Source organism: Ctenocephalides felis, unplaced genomic scaffold (assembly GCF_003426905.1).
Source record: "Ctenocephalides felis isolate EL2017-DRISC unplaced genomic scaffold, ASM342690v1 CF-g0.4_SCAFFOLD_03571, whole genome shotgun sequence".
Taxonomy (NCBI): domain Eukaryota; kingdom Metazoa; phylum Arthropoda; class Insecta; order Siphonaptera; family Pulicidae; genus Ctenocephalides; species Ctenocephalides felis.
Window position 1 is genome coordinate 19,245,000 of NW_020539725.1, and position 19,131 is coordinate 19,264,130.

The 19,131-nt window shown below is 28.9% G+C and overlaps 2 protein-coding genes across 3 annotated transcripts in view; both read left to right on the forward strand.

Annotated features, from left to right (window-relative positions):
* Nucleotides 1-8,508, forward strand: part of LOC113384989 — a 101,808-nt gene extending 93,300 nt beyond the window's left edge. Inside the window, exons 3-4 of one of the 2 annotated variants that reach the window (XM_026622779.1) lie at nucleotides 7,046-7,158; nucleotides 8,288-8,508. In XM_026622779.1, coding sequence (XP_026478564.1) covers nucleotides 7,046-7,158; nucleotides 8,288-8,445 — 271 coding nt within the window. In that variant the 3' untranslated portion in view covers nucleotides 8,446-8,508. The remainder of the gene's footprint in view (nucleotides 1-7,045; nucleotides 7,159-8,287) is intronic. The other variant, XR_003367958.1, reaches the window with a different exon arrangement.
* Nucleotides 8,509-14,904: 6,396 nt separating this feature from the next.
* LOC113384988 lies at nucleotides 14,905-16,194 on the forward strand. Its single transcript, XM_026622778.1, has 2 exons — nucleotides 14,905-14,977; nucleotides 15,699-16,194. The coding sequence occupies exons 1-2, from the start codon at nucleotides 14,920-14,922 to the stop codon at nucleotides 16,154-16,156; spliced, it is 516 nt and encodes a 171-aa protein (XP_026478563.1). The 5' UTR covers nucleotides 14,905-14,919; the 3' UTR covers nucleotides 16,157-16,194.
* Nucleotides 16,195-19,131: the final 2,937 nt, after the last annotated feature.

Consider the following 19,131-nt stretch of genomic DNA (forward strand, 5'->3'; position numbering starts at 1 on the left):
TATTCATATTATATATAAGGGCATAATTTTTGAGTTAATTTGCTTTTATTGAAATTAAAATTTATTCTAAATCATTGATTATAATTGTTCAAAGGCAAGATGAAACATAAGTATTTTCTAGAATAAACACGTGAAAATAAAATGTTCATAAAATATTAAATTACGAAATTTTCCATCCGCTTTCTGTTTTGTGAAATTCATCGAACTTTTTAAATAAAACTTACTACACACTCATTTCTTAAATAAAAGTCCAATGCGACTTGGAGTAATTATATTGTGATAACCAAAAACTAATTGCATCAAAAACAATAAGACAAATAACAAATAAACATGACTTTGCTATCTGACTGTGTTCAGTAAAACTTCCAGCTAAAACATCTGCAGAATCTTGTTTTTATTTTTTTAAAAATTTTGTTACCTGGTCATTTTTGCCCCATAAGCGAGGTAAAATGTGACAGCCAGGAGGCAAATAGATCTAATGTCTTATTTTTAAATAATAAAGGGAATTTTATGAATAATAGCTGCAATATCGAATTAAAAAAATGCAAAATATCAATCTCATCAACTATTATTTTAATTTATTTCTTGTAAAATAGCTTTTTGTAGCTAAATATACAAACTATATTTTACAGTTCATGTTTACGCCTTTGCCCGGATAAAGGTTCAGCTGGTCCTTTTTACCCTACTAACATGTAAGCTATTGTAGAGGTTATAAAAAGCATATGTTCTATCTAACTTGAATTTAATACTACATCTTTTTAATTTATAAAGTAACATACACTTAAATTTATTGAAGTCTCGTAGACTAAACAAACAGTGCTCATAACCAAAAACTAATAACGAAAGGTAATAATTTTTTTTTATGGTTATTGAATCATTACCGTTTATGTCCTGATAGCAACGTGCTTGATTCAAGGAGGTTACTGATTATACATCATTTTCTCTCTATTTTCAAATATTGTGGCTAAAAACAATTCGAACATGACTTGTTTTGAGATATTGTTGGTGGACCTTTTCACTCGCGGACCTTTGAGCTCCACTTTACCCTATCATTGTTAAACCTCAAATTATTATTAATTGTACAAAATCTTATCACTGTGTAAATAAACTCCGGTCTCTCCTACTAAATCTTCCTTACTACAAATCACTCTTGAAGATTTGACCGCGGAGATTTTAGAAATCCCAATGTAACTCGACGGCGAATGGGCTCGAGGCAATCTTCTTTGTACTACGGGTACCACAAAGAATACTAATATTTGGTTATCGCAAAGAAAAGAATTCTCCGGCTTTCGATAGAAAATCTCATTTTATTTTAAATTAAACAATCCAATGTACAACTCTACCATTGTCATATCCGAATGCCTTTGGGCAATATGTGAGTGAGATGAAAGTTGCTTTCCGAATTAAATAATTTATTATTTGTGTTTCAGTATGAGAGTGGGCATTGCAAAAGTCTTTTCAAACCCGAATATATACACTCTTATTGTAGATGTTATTTTAGTGTATTTTGTTTAAATTATGCTAAGTTAATTACTTTTTTGATTCTTCTTTTGCAAAAAGTTTCTGATTTTGTAATTTTATTATTTTTAAATTAGCATATGACTATGTAAAAAACTATATAAAAAATATATTTGTAAATTCACAATAAAGTCCGAGTTTAACATTGATAAATGTCGTGCATAGGTGCATATAAGAGATCAGCTATTCTGATTTTTCATCATATTAGTTTTGATTTATTTATTAAATAGAACCCATATGATTTCAACTTAATGCATCGATTTAAATGACAAAATCACAATGGAATATGAAGTAGAAAAAAATTCGAAACAAATGGGGTGAAAGTCAAGAGCTCAAGGGTAAAAATCAAAGGTATGATTTAATAAAACTTCACACATTGTGCGTCTACCCAATTCATTCTCAAAATTTGCTATGTTGTCCAACGTGTCAACTTATTAAAATTTATAGGCTTATACTTTATACTTTTTACTTTACTATAATTTATAGGCTTAACCCACTTGATATAACATTCAGAATCATCGAATAGTTCTATATATGTAGAATTTTGTATTTGATGAGTAGATTAATATTAAATATGTGAACAGTGGGTCAGAAGCAAATTTTTGATGGGTAGGCTCGTTTTTTTAGGCTTCCAGTGCGAGCTGTGTTTTTTAGACATTTGAGACAATATCATATTTTTGAGATTGATGGGACCCATCAAAATTCATAGGTGGGCTCAAGCCCACACAATATATTCCATAATACACTACCACTACACCATAAATACATAACATTCTGATTTATTGGGCAAAACTTCATTCATCGTTTGAAATTGCAGACGTTTCGAGACTGCTCGTATGTCTCATCATCAGTATGTGATAGTAAAATGTATATTATTTCAGCATATGTATTATAAAATATTTATTCTAAAACTACTAAAATATAAAATGTGTATAGGATTGATTAAAACACAATCATAAGTATCAAGAGCTAAAGGATGGGACAGATATTATAATAAAGTCATTCCAGGCTTACATTATAACAATATCTATCCTATACCTTTACCACTGTGGTACTTAATATTCAGATAGATAATGTGTCAACCTTGGTATCATTCTAGAAGCAGCAATTTCAGAATTCGGATCATAACAGCTCGTAGAACCTATATAGTATTAGTGAGACTGGGTACGGTTGTGTCACTTTTTGTTAATCAGCAATTATTTGTTAGTTTTCCCATTAGCTGGGAGAGAGAAGTCAATTACGGTAATTTTTTACGGTTGTGCCATTTTTCTTGATCAGCACTAATTTGCTAATTTGCCTGCTAGCTGAGAAAAAACTCAATTATGTTATTTAAACATTTGTCTACGTTCAACTACTGAAATACTATTTTTAAATACGGAGTAGTTGAGGCTCACATAATAATATCTATTCTAGTACTATATCTCTGGATACTAGCTTGTCATAAAGATAATGGTCAACCATTGGCTTGCACTCTAAAAGCACTAATTTCAGGATTTATATCATAACTGTTCATAGAACCTATATAGTATTAGAGACTGGGTACCTTTGTTCCACTTTTTTGATAAGCAAGAATTTTGTTAATTTACCAGTTAGCAGGAAGAGAAGGCAATTAAATCGTAATTTGAACATTTGTGGAACTTCTGATGTACTGTTTGAACAAACATTCTTCATCTTTCTCTCTTTGGACATTATCTTAAAATCAGTATAGTTTATGATTTGATTAGTCATAAAATCAAATTGTACATGAAAAAGGCATAAACATAGGTTGAAAATCTATAGCTATAATCTACAAAATAGTTCATAACGACTTTTATTCTCAGAAATATGAAACACAACACAGCATCACAACATAATTGTCATGACCCAACACGACATTCTCGTCATAATTAATCAAAGCTTATGAATATAATATTATATTCTATAACAAAAAAATAATTTAGGAACACGAAATCTTTGTGAAATCTCTTATTTCTTATATTGAATTTTTCTTTCTCTTTCGTATTTTGTCTTAGTTAAGTTAGATTTTTCGTTATCTGTGTAAGTTTGCCCAAACAGGGCGTGAAATACATGTCGCATAAAACAAAACTAATTGCTGATAATAATAATGTACTAATGTGCAATTTACAGCAAAATAACAAACAAAGTGATCTATCTGTATACGTTTTTTTTTTAAGAATTTGGACAAAAAACTTTTTTTTGACTCCTTAAACCAATGCTGTCTACAGATCGCTTAGACGCTGACTTAATGCAATAATGTAAACTTGTTCGAACAAACATACTTCTTCTTCCTTTTGGACTCTATTTCATCATCAGTATAATGTATTTATGTGGACTATCATAACCGTACCCTGGCACAATCGTACACTGCCTACTGTTGACCGCCCAAAACAATCAAATTGAGTTAGATTATTTGTGTACTAGTTGTAATGACACATTTATGTAATTAATAGTATCGTTATGCTGAAAGATCTATCAAAACCGTTATCTTTTACATCGTGCAGCACTGCTATCTATCCATTTCGTCTAGATGTCCCGGACAATTTATATTTCACAGTCATGTGTGAAAACATCAACGCGCCATTTGAATTTTCTTTCTTCCCGCCCATCTCATTAGGGACGATGCACACGTACGACTCGAGCCATTCAGTCAATGCGACGACACATTACTCACGAGTGCGTCGTTTATATTAAAAGAATCGCGAATTTCATTCTTATTCTAAACGACACGGCGCAAAAAAATATAAATTTGCTCTTATGCATCATATCAGATGTAATAAGAATTTGGCACTTTTTTATCTTACAAGATATATATTGCATTGGGGGAGACGCAGGCTCGCATTGTATCTGCAAATTTCTTCGTTTATTTTTAAGAAGTATGTTGTTGGTATAATATTATGATTAAATATATCATTTTGTGTAGGGCATTTTACAGATTTTTTCTCATATTTTAACAGCAATCACAATCTTGTGTCCAATAAGCTGTTGGGCTAAAACTTCTCCTTACGTCGTATTTTTAGATAGTAACTTGGTAATCCAAGGATCCATCTGCATTTGATTATCAAAATTTATCTAATAGGGATAAGTATTACGGTGAATAGGGAGAGCTATTTTCAAGAAAATCTGATTTAAGATCTATATTTCTAAGTAACAATTGATGTCAATACTGCTTGATATCGGGGTTGTCTTCGACCAGGATTACTACTAACGCGCTAGCTACTCCGACACGAGCCAGCTTTTTCAGAATCTAAGCACATTTTTTTCGTCTTGAACATAAAATTACTAGTATTTGATAATTATATTTAAATTTATTGCAATATAATGCATTAATTATTTAATATATAACCAATATATATATTCCTCCTATTAGTTATCGAAATCTAATGTTAATTAATTTAAATGCATCACATGAATTTATGAAGCCAAAATGCAAACGTTTTCATTTTGAAAAATCTACTGGAAATTGAGTCCGAAAATTGCAATATTTACCTTTTACATATGATATAAAAATAAATAGGCAATAATTTTGTCATTAATTTTCGGATTTACTTCTACTCTTCGAATTGTACATTTTGTATTTATTAAAAAAAATTTACATTCTCAACATTATATGATTACATTTCATATAATTGTTCATGTTATTATATACTGATTAGTATAAATCATGTTGAATATTTTTGTTCTGATTTAAGAAAATTATAAAATATTATGTTTCTATTTTGAATTTATACTATCTTATTTGATTACTTTAAAACCAAATCAAATTGTAGGTGAAGCATTAAATATTAATAATACCAATAATCACTATTTTATTTTTGCTAATTAATATTAATTTTATTTAAATTATTATTTATTTAGAATTATATCATTTTGATCATTTAGTTTTCGACTAAATTTAAAAATACTTAAAATTGAAATAATTTAAAAACGAACTGCATTAAAAAAATTAGAATTTAAATTTTGAAAAATATTAAAAATTTACTTTTGTTTTATGAGAATAGTTCAATAAAATATTTGACTTATGGCACAATACAAAGCAGTATACACCTTCTCTCCAATCATTTCAATCCCAATAAATTATTATTATGTGGTTAAAACGATCATTATTTGATTTCTTCATTTTATATCACTTTTGATACTCGAATAAATTAATTAACATAAGCAATATCGTTCAAATTTTAATAATGCAAATAACATGTTCAACCCTTTGCATATGTTTAGGAGGTCTTTTACAGAGAGTACCATATATGCATACAATTTCCTATCTTCATCGTAATAAGTCAAATTGATTCTAAGTGAATAAAATAGGGACTCTCTCTTTCGGAATACTGATTGTGAGTATTTAAATGAACACGTGAGTTCATTCGTATTGTTACCATTGCAGATCTTCTCTTAGAAATTAATTTATCTAAAAGCCTTATATGCATAATACGGATGTAAAACCTTGGTAGGGTTGGTGAACGCTCAATTTATTCTGTATTTAAAAGAAATTCGAAATATATTATATTGTAAGATTTTTTTTCAAAATATTCATTTCTTATAAGTATAAGACCATTAACATTAATTTCTTAAATAGTAACTTTATTTTCTTGCCATCAACTGCTGTTGACCATGATTCCTTCTAAGTTAGTGGCTCCCAACTTTCCAGCATCTCAAAGACAAATTCAAAGTCTATAAGATATATCATTGATTATTCTGGCAAAATCTCCTTCAAAATGCACAATATGATGTTGTACATTGTTACATGAACCTCGTATTAGCGATATGAATATGTAAACTAGTTCAAGAAAGTTATCGCATGAGATGTGGAGCTAATGGAATAGCTTGATTTTGATTTATGCATGAATTTAATTATTTATGCTAATATTTAATATGGAATAATCTATTTGACTAAGAAGTTATCCAATGTATCACAAATTGGTGAACTTTCAATTTCATAATTGATACATATGCACATATATTCATCCCTGGTAGGATGTACCAAATATTCGTAAAAGAAGTTCATGAAGATAAATTATTCTCAATTGTAATGATTTATGAACTTACTGTATGTAAATTTACTTACTGAACAAACTGAATTTACTTCTTTGATTTTCAACATTTTTGATGACTCATATTTAAATGTATAGTAAGTAGGTACCTACCACATATCATATGACTCACGTATCTTGAATAGAATTCTAGAAGAAATCAAATTACCTTCAACAAAAACATTTTTTTAAACGAAAGAAGTTTGTATGCTATTATATGTATGCTAAATATATGTCTCTATTCAAGTCTACTATTACAACTCAAGAGGTCGTCTTGAAATCGATATACCAGTTTTTAAATAATAATACTGAAATTCTTTCAAGATTCTTTACAAAACTAAAAGTTTACATAAACAATTACATAAGCTGTGTTATGAGATGAAATTCCATAATCTTATCAAATTTAAACAAAATATAGTGGTCCCTAAAAATCACGATCAAACGTGATTTTTTGAAAATTTGTGATATCGTATTGAGTATAAATACTCGTGTGTCCCAAGTGTCAGTATTATCAGTTCAGTTTCGAGAAAACTACATCTGATAGCGCTCTTCAAGATGAAATCCTTCGTAGCATTCTGCATTTTCGTTATCTTCGCAATTGCTTTGGTGCAAGGTAAGAAATAGTAACATTTATCTTAATTTTATAAATTATATAAATATAACTTGCAAGTTTTATTCTTAAGTCTTATATACTTATACTTATAATTTACTTAAAAAATACTTATAATTTTAATCATTTATATTATTATTCCATCTAATGATAGTTTCTGACACTTTGTTAAGGGGTTATTCTGGTGTACAATTATATTACAATTGTGTTTTTTATGTTTTTAAAGTTGAACTATTCAAAAAATAGATACCAAAGGATTTTTCAAAATTTGAATTATTTTCGGAGATATAACTATAACTAGTTATTCTGCTTTCTTTCTACGCGAAACTTTATACACGTTTTTTCTTAAAACCCTTTTTTTTCTATATGATTTCCTTGATTTCTCAACTTTTACTGTCTTTCTCAAAGATTTCTCTTCAGTATGATCTACTCTCGTCGCCAAATTCCGATTCTTCAATTTTTACAAATTTTAAAGTATAAAAATTTTTGTAAAAAATATTTTTTAAAACAGTCGGTATTTTGTGAAAAAAATATTTTAACGTTATTCGACCACGATAATCCTCTTCTCTCCTGTTTTTTTCCTACGCGAAACTTTATACACGTTTTTTTCTTAAAACCCTTTTTTTCTATATAATACCCATGATTTCTCAACTTCTACTGTCTTTCTCAAATATTTCTTTTCAGTATGATCTACGCTCGTCGCCAAATTCCGATTTTACAAAAATTAGAGTATAAAAATTGTAAGAAATATTTTTTAAGACAGTCACTATTTTGTGAAAAAAATATTCTAATTTGTCCGTAGTTCATACGATTGCGACATTATTCTAGATTTAAATTCATATTATTTTTTTTAATTATTTGGAGGGATAAAATCATGTGTATGGTCTGATGCCAATTTTTGGAGATCCCTCACTTCATTCTTTTTGAATTACTCAATTTATTTTTTATATTCTCAAGACATTTGTTAATAACTTGTGAAAAAATACAGTAAAAATATTGTTTGCTTTTTTGGCCTATCTAAAGTTGTATAAAATTTATGCCCCCCGTCCAGAATTGCTCTTAATTGCCATGACATTCAGTTAATTTCAATAGGTTATAATGAATTTCTGTTTTTCTAAATAATTTTTTTCAGGTGCTCCTAAACAACTTTTGGACGTCGATGTTGGCCTTGGCAATGTTTACGGGTACCCAGAGGCTCGCTCCGCTTATGGTTATGGTTACTACCCCTATGCTTACCCATCTGTAGTCTATCCAGCTTACAGTGGCTTGTCTGCCTATGTTAGCCTTTAAACAATTATCGAAAATGTTTTGAATTTGGTTCTTCTTGTTGCAATAAAAAAGCTATAAAAAAAACTATGTCTTTGTTTTATTTAATTTTATGTATATAATTAAATAAAAAATATGCTTTCAATTGAAAATAAGCTCATTCGGTCACTGCGGTCTGAAATGGAAATGAGAAAGCTCTCACACTATTTTTTCCTGAATCGAGTTGGAGTTTAACTCAGCTCACGGACCTGCCCTAGAGCAGTACTACTCACTATTATTATATTATTATATATTTGTTATATTAATTTGGGAATTCCAAATTAAATCCAACATTAACATAAAACTTTTATAAATCGACCCTAATTTTTGCAATAAGAGTCAAATCAGTTAAAAAGGGATTATTGAGCGAGAGGGTCAGTTATGATTGAACACATTAAAATATCAGCACTTAAATATATAAGTTATTATTAAAAATGAAACTAGTGGGGTGTATGGCATCGTGCCTTAAGGCAAATTGCTGGAACTTCTCGTACCGTAACAAAATGTTCGAGGAATACTAAATGTTTTCAAATAGATTATTATTAAAATTGTAACATTGTCTAATATTTATAAGAATTATGTAAACTGAATTGCAAAGTTGAAATTATTTGTTTAAAAAAAATTTTTTTGTTTCAATTTTTTTTTCCAAAAAAAAAATTTTTTGTATATCGAAAATAATTCAGATTTTATTTTTAATTCTGACTATAGTTCTAATATACTTTGAAGTTTAAAGTATATTAGAACTATAGTCAAAATTAAAAATAAAATCTGAATTATTTTTGATATACAAACATTTTTTTTCCAAAATCAATTATTTTGTTAAGACAAACAGAAAGTTCTTTGAATCATTTAAATCGGACGCTTAGTTCTCTCAAAAACTGTCATTTTTTACATATTTAGCTCCGTATCTTCGAAATGGCTGGGCCTGCCTTTGCCAAAAACTAATAATCACTTCTCCCAATCATTACTAATTGAATGTTTTTTATATCACTCAAATCGGATACTCCGTTTTCTCAAAAACTCGATTTCTATTTTCTGCACTCCTTGCACCGTATCTCCGAAACGGCTGGACCTGCCTTTGCCAAAAACTAATCAGCTCTTCTCCCTACCAATATGTATCGAATGTTTTTTGAACGGTTCAAATCGGTTGATGCGTGCGCCCGAAAACGTGACTGGAAATTTGTATCCATACATACACACACACACATCCATTTTTTTCTGAGGTATGCCAAAATGTTTAGAATCCTTCAAAACGTCGAAAAATGTAAAAAATTTCAATTTCGATAACCCTACGGAAAGTTAAAAAATAATTCTTAAAAAAGTGTTTGTTTTTACATATCAGAAGAAATCCAATAATTTGATTTCTTCAATTTATATTAAATAGTTACTAGCCAATAATAGTTATTCATTACCGAAGGAGTTAATTTTTCCAGAAAATTCAATTTGCTAATTAACTTCCCGTAGGGTAAGTTATTGTAATGGGCCGAAAATCGGAATTGAAAATTTTAACATTTCTCGACGTTTTGAAGGTTTCTGAACGTTTTGGCATACCTCAGAAAAAATGGATGTGTGTGTGTATGTGTGTATGTGTGTGTGTGTGTATGTATGTATGGATACAAATTTCCAGTCACGTTTTAGGGCGCACGGTTCAACCGATTTGAATGGTTCAAAAAACATTCGATTCCTATTGATAGGGAAAAGAGCTGATTAGTTTTTGGCAAAGGCAGGTCCAGCCGTTTCGGAGATACGGAGCAAAGAGTGCAGAAAATAGAAATCGTATTTTTGAGAGAACGGAGTATCCGATTTGAATGATCTAAAAATCATTAAATTAGTAATGATTGGGAGAAGTGCTTATTAGTTTTTGGCAAAGGCAGGCGCAGCCATTTCGAAGAAACGGAGCTAAATATGTGAAAAATGGCAGTTTTTGAGAGAACTGAGCGTCCGATTTAAATGATTCAAAAAACTTTCTGCTTGTCTTAACAAAATAATTGATTTTGGAAAAAAAATTTGTTCCAATTTTTTTTTTCTTTTTTTTTTAGTTTTTTGTATATCGAAAATATTTCAGATTTTATTTTTAATTCTGACTATAGTTCTAATACAAAGTACAAGTACAAATAATTTTAACTCTGGAATTCAGTTTATAGAATTCTCATAAATATTAGACAATGTTACAATATTTATAATAATCTATTTGAAAACATTCAGTATTCCTCAAACATTTCGTTACGGTACGGGAAGTTTCAGCAATTTGCCTTAAGGCACGATGCCATAATTGCCTCAAGACAGAATTCCACTTACAGCTAGTTTTATGTTTTATCGGTGTTTCAATTTAAAGTTAGTCTTGCGTCGATGGTTTTTCGAAACGGCTGCACCGATTTCAAATTTTAAGTGGTTTATAATAAAAAACCAAAAAAGTTCAACGTAATAATGGGCCTTGTCATAAAAAGTTTTATCATCATAATTTGAAAAGTTGACTAATCTCAATTAATATTGTTAAGTCAATTATCTTGCCTAAAGGCAAAATTTCCCTTGCAATTAGTTTAATAAAACTAATTACTATGTTACATTATGAAATTATTGGATCTGCTAAGGACAGATGAAAATCTGAATTCAAAGCTGAAATATTCCTAAATTTTTTTTTTCATTTTTTTATGCCTTAATTTTCAACAGCAATCAAAACCTCCACACTATGCGTTATTATGATCAAATTTTTTTATCAAACTGTATTTAGATGATAATTCAATGGTTAACCTATCTATATTTGATCGCTTTTTATTATTAGAAATAATTTAATATTTAAATACATGCAGTAATACTTTGAAAGAGTTATTTTTATTTGGGAATAAATTTATCTACTGCCCAATATCAGGATGTCTCTAACGGGCATTAAACCCATTTTCATCGGTTAGATTATAATGAGCTACAAAAATATATAGTTTGATAATAGTTATTAATAGATATAGTTTGTTTGATGTTCATACTAAACGACAAATTAAAACCAGTATAATATTGCATAGGTTTTAATTGAAAACTACTGTATCCAAGTATTGAGGTTTTCAGAAATATAAAAAAATTATAAATTTAAAACTTTATTTTTTTAAAGAATATAATTTGTGCTAAACTATGGCAATACCTTTACTAATGCAGTTTTAAAAAGATTATGATTTCAAAAATAAACTTAAAATCGTTCTAGTACGAGTATATTTACTAATAGTACAAGCTTTTCTATACTATATACGATCAATTTATATTTCAGAGCCAAGAATTTTTTATTAACCCAGTAGAGTAAGTTATTGTAATGAGCCGAAATTCGAAATTGAAAATTTTTACATTTCTCGACGTCTTGAAGGTTTCTGAACATTTTGGCATACCTCAGAAAAAATGGATGTGTGTGTATGTGTGTGTATGTATGTATGGATACAAATTTCCAGTCACGTTTTCGGGCGCACGGATCAACTGATATGAATGGTTAAAAAAACATTCGATTCCTATTGATAGTGAGATGAGCTGATTAGTTTTAGGCAAAGGCAGGTCCAGCAGTTACGGAGATAAAGAGCAAAGAGTGCAGAAAATAGTAATCGAGTTTTTTAGAGAACGGAGCATCCGATTTGAATGATCTAAAAACATTCAATTGTTAATGATTGGGGGAACTGTTTATTAGTTTTTGGCAAAAGCAGGCCCAGCCAACTAAGAGTCCGATTTAAATGATTTAAAGAACTTTCTGCTTGTCTTAACAAAATAATTGATTTTGAAAAAAAAAAATTTTGTTTCAACTTATTTTCTTTCAAAAAAACATTTTTTTTTTGTATATCGAAAATAATTCAGATTTTATTTTCAATTTTGACTATAGTTTTAATATACTTTAAACAAATAATTTCAATTTTGCAATTCAGTTTACATAATTCTTGTAAATATTAGACAATGTTACAATATTTATAATAATCTATTTGAAAACATTCAGTATTCGTCGAACATTTCGTTACGGTACGGGAAGTTCCAGCAATTTGCCTTAAGGCACGATGCCATACACCCCACTTATTTAGTTTATTAATTAGAATTAGATTTTTGATAATTTTGACAATAGTCTATCACTTCGATAACATAATTTATAAACTGTAATAAAAACTAAGCAACAAGATAACAATAATTCTTAATAGTCATATTTTGATAGTCATATTTATAGAACAAAAATAAAATACTTAATGTTATTCCTGGATTTTATTGGGTCAAGAACGAGGTTTAAATGAATTTTTATTTATTTTTGTGTTTGATATTACTTGATTAATTAGTTCTAATGGATTTGAAACTTATTCGATGATGTCAAATTAAATGAATTATCTGAAATATGAACTTTAGACATGCAATGTATGAAACAAATTCCTACCTACGTGATTTTTCATTTTCATTTCATTAGTTTTATTACCTAAATCTGTTGATGAATGAGAACTACACGTCAAAGTTTGTACTGAGGATTTCAATTACATACAATCCCAATTAGTTATGGTTTGATCGGTAAGATTTACCTTCCTCGCATCACAAATCTCTCTCATGATGTCAAAGATGATGTCTTAAATGCAAATTACATTGTTCGCTATAATTTGCTCGTGTACAACGCTTTATAGGATATATAGTTGGAATATTGGGCGTTTACTTTATACCATACGTGTATTTGCTTAACTTGTATTTGGAGATGAAGAGAATATTTGATTCTATCTAGGGGATGCAATCTGTAGTCTTGTTGCTCTTAATATAATATATACTCCAAAGCTATTATAATGTCAACATTTGGGAATATTTATGCTTAGTAATTTATGCGAAAATACTCTGTTAGTAGGGCTTATGAAAATGAACAACTATGTTGCACATACACACATATATACATAATATTATATATATAATATATATATATATATATATATATATATTATGTATGTATGTAACGATTAATTTTAAAAATTTAGAATTCATGTTATAACAAATAGTCTTAATTCTAGAAAACTTGGGGCAATTGTCACATTATTTTAAACTATGGAACTAGAAATTTTATTTACGGTTACGGTTCTATAGTTTAAATGAACAAAAATAATACAAATTTAACCACAATAATCAAAAACTGATCACAAGTTTACCAAAACTCTAACCTAGGGTTAAAAGCTCATAATTTTCAAACTACACGAGATAATTTTTTCTACTTTCTTCATGATAGTATACTAGTTTTGGCTTGATGTTGAGTTCTGGTACACACGTTATATATATATATGAAAGTTTTAGCTTTTAATATTGTCTTTTAGATAGAGCGCAATTCAAAGATTTGTATGGAAATAACATGAAAAAAAATTCAAAAATTTTGCAGAACGTCGAATTTTCAATAAAAAAATGACACTAATTTTCACTTTTATTTCATTTGTCGCTAAGTTATACCTAAAATCTTTTTTTAATTTTCAAAAATTTTTACATGCTATTTCCATACGAAGTTTGATTGAATTGCGCATTGTCTACTTTCAGAGAAATGTTTTTTATCAATTTGGAACTATTTGAACCCTTGGGAGCAAATTTGAAAATGTTCATATTAAGGACCACCCTAATATATATATATATATATATATATATATATATATATATATATAAGCATATATATGAGTAAGTTTTTCAAGATCGATACATCAAAGAAACAACAAAGATTAATAAAATAATCTTTCATTCCCAACGTTTCGACATACAATTTGATGTCATCCTCAGTGGATATTAGACTTGATATTTTACATCTAAAAATGTATACATATCACAGAAATTTGAACTACTTACATTTTAAAAATGTAAAATACCAAGTGTAATATCCATTGATGATGACATCAAATGGTATGTCGAAACGTTTGGAATTCAAGATTATTTTATAAATCTTTCTTTTTTCTTTGTTTGACATATAGCCCTTAAATACCTCAACATGTATATTCATATATACTTATGTATAAAGTATTTTTTTAGATATGAATATTGTTATCAAAAACTCTTGACATATTTGCGATTTTATTAACTTTCCCTACGGTAAATTAAAATTGATATGCAGGATTTTAAGGACAGAATAAGTTTAATTTAAAGATGATAAATTGTAAACTTGTATTAAAACAAAATTAGTCTGAAGACACGTAATTTACTAAACTACTACTATATATTATATTATATTATAAATCTTTAAAACCATTTCTAAACAACTATGGTATTATATAATTGATAATTATCTTTATGTTATAACCTAATCTTTCAAACATTGAAACTGAACCAGCGATATCTGCTAAATTTTATCTAACTGTTATGCAACTTCGTGCAACAAAAATGCCACAAAAATCACGTCCGTGCGTGATTTTTACTAAATTTTTCAAAAAATTGGGCATATAAATATCCACGGGTGTTTTGTGTCAATATCAGTTTTGTAGAAACTACAAAATAGTGCTCAACACAATGAACTCCTTCGTTGCAACTGTTGCCATCGTCCTCCTTGCAGGAACTTGCGCCCAAGGTAAACAATTTTTTTATATATATTATTATTTAATATGGATTATACTAATATACTAAGTTTGAACGTTTAAAACAATTTTATACAAGTTTGAAGAAAGCTTGCGTGTACGTGTGTATGTGAATGTAATTTTTGCCTTCTGTTGACGTCTTTTCAAAAATTTATATAAGTAGGTTTTGATATATTATTAATATTTCACGTTTTTGACTATTTCTACAATCAAATTTACAGATTTTATAATCCACATTTTCTTAAATAATTGTAATGATTTGATTTTTCAAATAAACGCTTTACTAAATAAGTAACTTTCAAGAATTGTTCTAACTAATTTCTGGTTAAACCGGGTCTTTTCATTAACAAATAAATTAATGTTTGTTCAGAAATTAAAAAATTGATTATTTTTAAGTTTTAGTTATACTTGATTAGAAACAACTTTACTCCCATTTCCAAAAGCGATAGTTATTGTCCTGCACTATGATGTTCGAAACTTTATGCCAAAATTAAAATAATTCTTCTAATTCAAAGAGAAGAAAAATTCGTTTTATTATAATATCGAATTTCATCTCCTATATACAAATAACAAAAACAACCGTTATATCCGAGAGCTTTGACTGGTTTAATTTAATGCAAAGTTTAAAAATTTTGAGATGTCATCAAACTTAGTTTGGCACTTATCATATTTTTCAGCTGCATCAATATTTATTACAATAAAAATATTTTCTAGGTGCAACAACCGTGCTCTCCTCTACCAATGGCAATTACCACAGCAACTATGGATACCCATCATCTGTCTTGTCCCAAGGTTTCAACAATTTCAACTCATTCCCAACTACTTATGATCACTACAACACTGGAGTAGTCGATACTGTTGTTTCTTCTCCCGTCGTCAAATCTTCAGTCACCACAACTCCTGTTGTTGATACCGTTGTTTCTACTCCAGTTGTCAAATCCACTCCAGTTGTTGCAACTCCAGTTGTTGAAACTGTTGCCACACCAGTTGTTGCAACCACCGGTTATACCACCCCAGTTGTCGCAACCACCGGTTACACCACTACTGGCTACACCACTCCAGCTGTATCAACTGGATACACCACCACTGGATACACCACTCCAGTAGTAGCTTCTACTGGATATACTGGTTTGGGAGGTTATCGTTCTGGTTTGGGAGGATACCTATTCTAATAATCTACTATTCTAAGAAAATTCGATTTAAATGATTTGGCTATGATGTTAATGTTGAATTTAATTGATGGAAATAAATTGCAGATTGCTAAAAATGTTGTTTTTTTTCAAATTTAGTGGCATTTTGATAAATTAATAGATAATTTATTTTTAGGTCACTGTTAATAATAATTTGTCTTATGCATTATACTTTTTTCAAATTTATAGTAATTGCAAAAAAACGAAAATAACTTGTTTTATAAATCTTCACATTTGAAAGCATACTGAACATTTTGGCATACCTTAGAAAAAAATTCGATACAAATTTTCGTCGACGATTTCGGGAACACGAATTAACGTATTTGAATACTTAAAAAATAATTCGATTCGAATTAATGGGCAGACGCACTGATTCGTTTTAAGATACTGAGCAAAAAGTACCAAATATGGTAATTTAGCTTTTGCGACCGATGTGAATGATTAAAAAAACATTTTACTTGTATTGACAATAATAATAGTTGTCTAGCAGTTTTGGCAATAATTAACTTCCCGTAGGGCAAGTTATAGTAATAGCAAAAAAATCGAAAATGAAAATTTTTATATATCTTTACGTTTCAAAACCTTCTGAACATTTTGGCATACCTTAGAAAAAATTAATTAAAAAAAAGCAAATTAATAAAAAAAAAAAAGTATGTATGTGCGTGTGTCTGCGTGTATGTGTGTGTGCGTGTATGTGTGTGTGTCCGGATACAAATTTTCGTCGACGATTTCGGGAACACCGATCAACCGATTTGAATAATTCTAAAACCATTCGATTCGTATTGATAAGAAGACATGCTGATTAGTTTTTGGCGAAGGCAGGTGTAACCGTTCCGAAGATATTGGGCAAAAAGTGCCAAAAACGGTAAATTAGTTTTTAAGAGAATGGAGCGTTCGATTTGAATAATTCAAAAAACATTTTATTTGTATTCACTAAGCAACACACTGTTCAAATTTTTGGAAAGGCGGGTCTAGTGCTTATGGACTCTCAATAAAAAAAAAAATAAAAAAACGTCATTTGGCGGTCAAAAATGTTTATTAGAGAAATTGTCAACGAGGCACAGTCGAAATAACATTAGTTTGACTTCATTGATATTCTATTTTAAGTGCATTTAATTAATTTTATCTTTAAGTTGCTATGTAACATAAAACATGTAACCGAGAATAATTACTAATAATAAATATAAATATTTGTTTATATATTAAGTTTACAGTATGTATTTATAATAAAAAACCTATTTAAAATTATTTAAAACAATCATTGATTATTTTCATTTCTCGAATGTTTAATTACAAAACGGAAAGTTCCAGCAATTTGCCTCAAGGCACGATGCCATGCACCACTAGTTCATCTGTATATATAGTTACATTAAGCAGAGTGACGTATCTACTAATTAAAAATATGATAATAAAAGAACTAAAAACAAAAACGAAGGAAAAAAACAATAAAATATAGCAAAATAAAAGTATTATATGTAATTATACTATATTAGGTCGGTAGGTATTTTTCTCTCAACTTTTGACCTGACATTCAACTAAATTTTTTTTAGATCAAAATTAATTTTAACTAGTGGTGTATGGCATCGTGCCTTAAGGCAACTTGCTGGAACTTCCCGTACCGTAATGAAATATTCGAGAAATTTTAAACGTTTTCAAATATATTATTACAAATACTGTAACGTTCATTATTTTTGCTATCTTTTTATATCTGAGCAAATCAATTGTAAACTAGTGGGATGGGTGGCATCGTGCCTTAAGGCAAATTGCTGGAACTTCCCGTACCGTAACGAAATGTTCGAGGAATATTGAATGTTTTCAAATAGATTATTAAAAATATTGTAACATTGTCTAATATTTATAAGAATTATATAAACTGAATTGCAGAGTTGAAATTATTTGTTTAAAGTATAATAAAACTATAGTCAGAATTAAAAATAAAATCTGAATTATTATTTTCGATATACAAAAAATTAAATGAAAAAAAAAAAAATTGAAACAAAATTTTTTTTTTCCAAAATCAATTATTTTGTTAAGACAAGCAGAAAGTTCTTTGAATCAATTGAATCTGACGCTTAGTTCTCTCAAAAACTGCCATTTTTTGTACATTTAGCTCTTTATCTCTGAAATGGCTGGGCCTACCTTTGCGTAAAACTAATAACCCCTTCTCCCAATCATTACTAATTGAATGTTTTTTAGATCATTCAAATCGGATGCTCCGTTCTCTTAAAAACTCGATTTCTATTTTCTGCACTCTTTGCTCTGTATCTCCGAAACGGCTGGACCTGCCTTTGCCAAAAACTAATCAGTTCTTTTCCCTATCAATAGGAATCGAATGTTTTTTGAACCATTCAAATCGGTTGATCCGTACGCCCGAAAACGTGGGCAAAAATTTGTATCTATACATACATACACACACACACACACACATCTATTTTTTCTGAGGTATGCCAAAATGTTCAGAAACCTTCAAAACGTCGAGAAATGTAAAAATTTTCAATTCCGATTTTCGGCCCATTACAATAACTTACCTTACGGGAAGTTAATTATAAATCAATTTATCTCCAGAACATTAACAATCGTCATTTTATTTCGAATTCAATTTAAAAAAAAAAATAGTTGCCTAATTTGCACAAAATTGAAAAAGTGATCCCGTATAGTCACAGTCTAAACGCTTTCACAAAAAATTTTTATTTACTTATACTGTGCTTAGCTTGGCGGCATTTTCAAATTTTTCAATAGTTTCACAAAATTGGAAAACTTGGGTAAACACTTGTACTAGAATGTCGCTGAGCCTGTGCTTAGCCTGGGTAATTTTTTAAATTTTTAATCCAAAATTACAAGAATATTTTATGAAAAATAATAAAAGATGTAATATTTTTTTACAATCAAAACCAATTATTTTGTCAATACAAGCAGAAAGTTTTTTAGATCATTCAAATCGGACGCTTAGTTCACAC

Bases quoted from the DNA above. Each gene is read 5' to 3' on its own strand.
- LOC113384988 (XM_026622778.1), top strand. From the start codon at position 14,920: ATGAACTCCTTCGTTGCAACTGTTGCCATCGTCCTCCTTGCAGGAACT. The intron at 14,978-15,698 runs GTAAACAATTTT...AATATTTTCTAG, and splicing joins TGCAGGAACTTGCGCCCAAG to GTGCAACAACCGTGCTCTCC.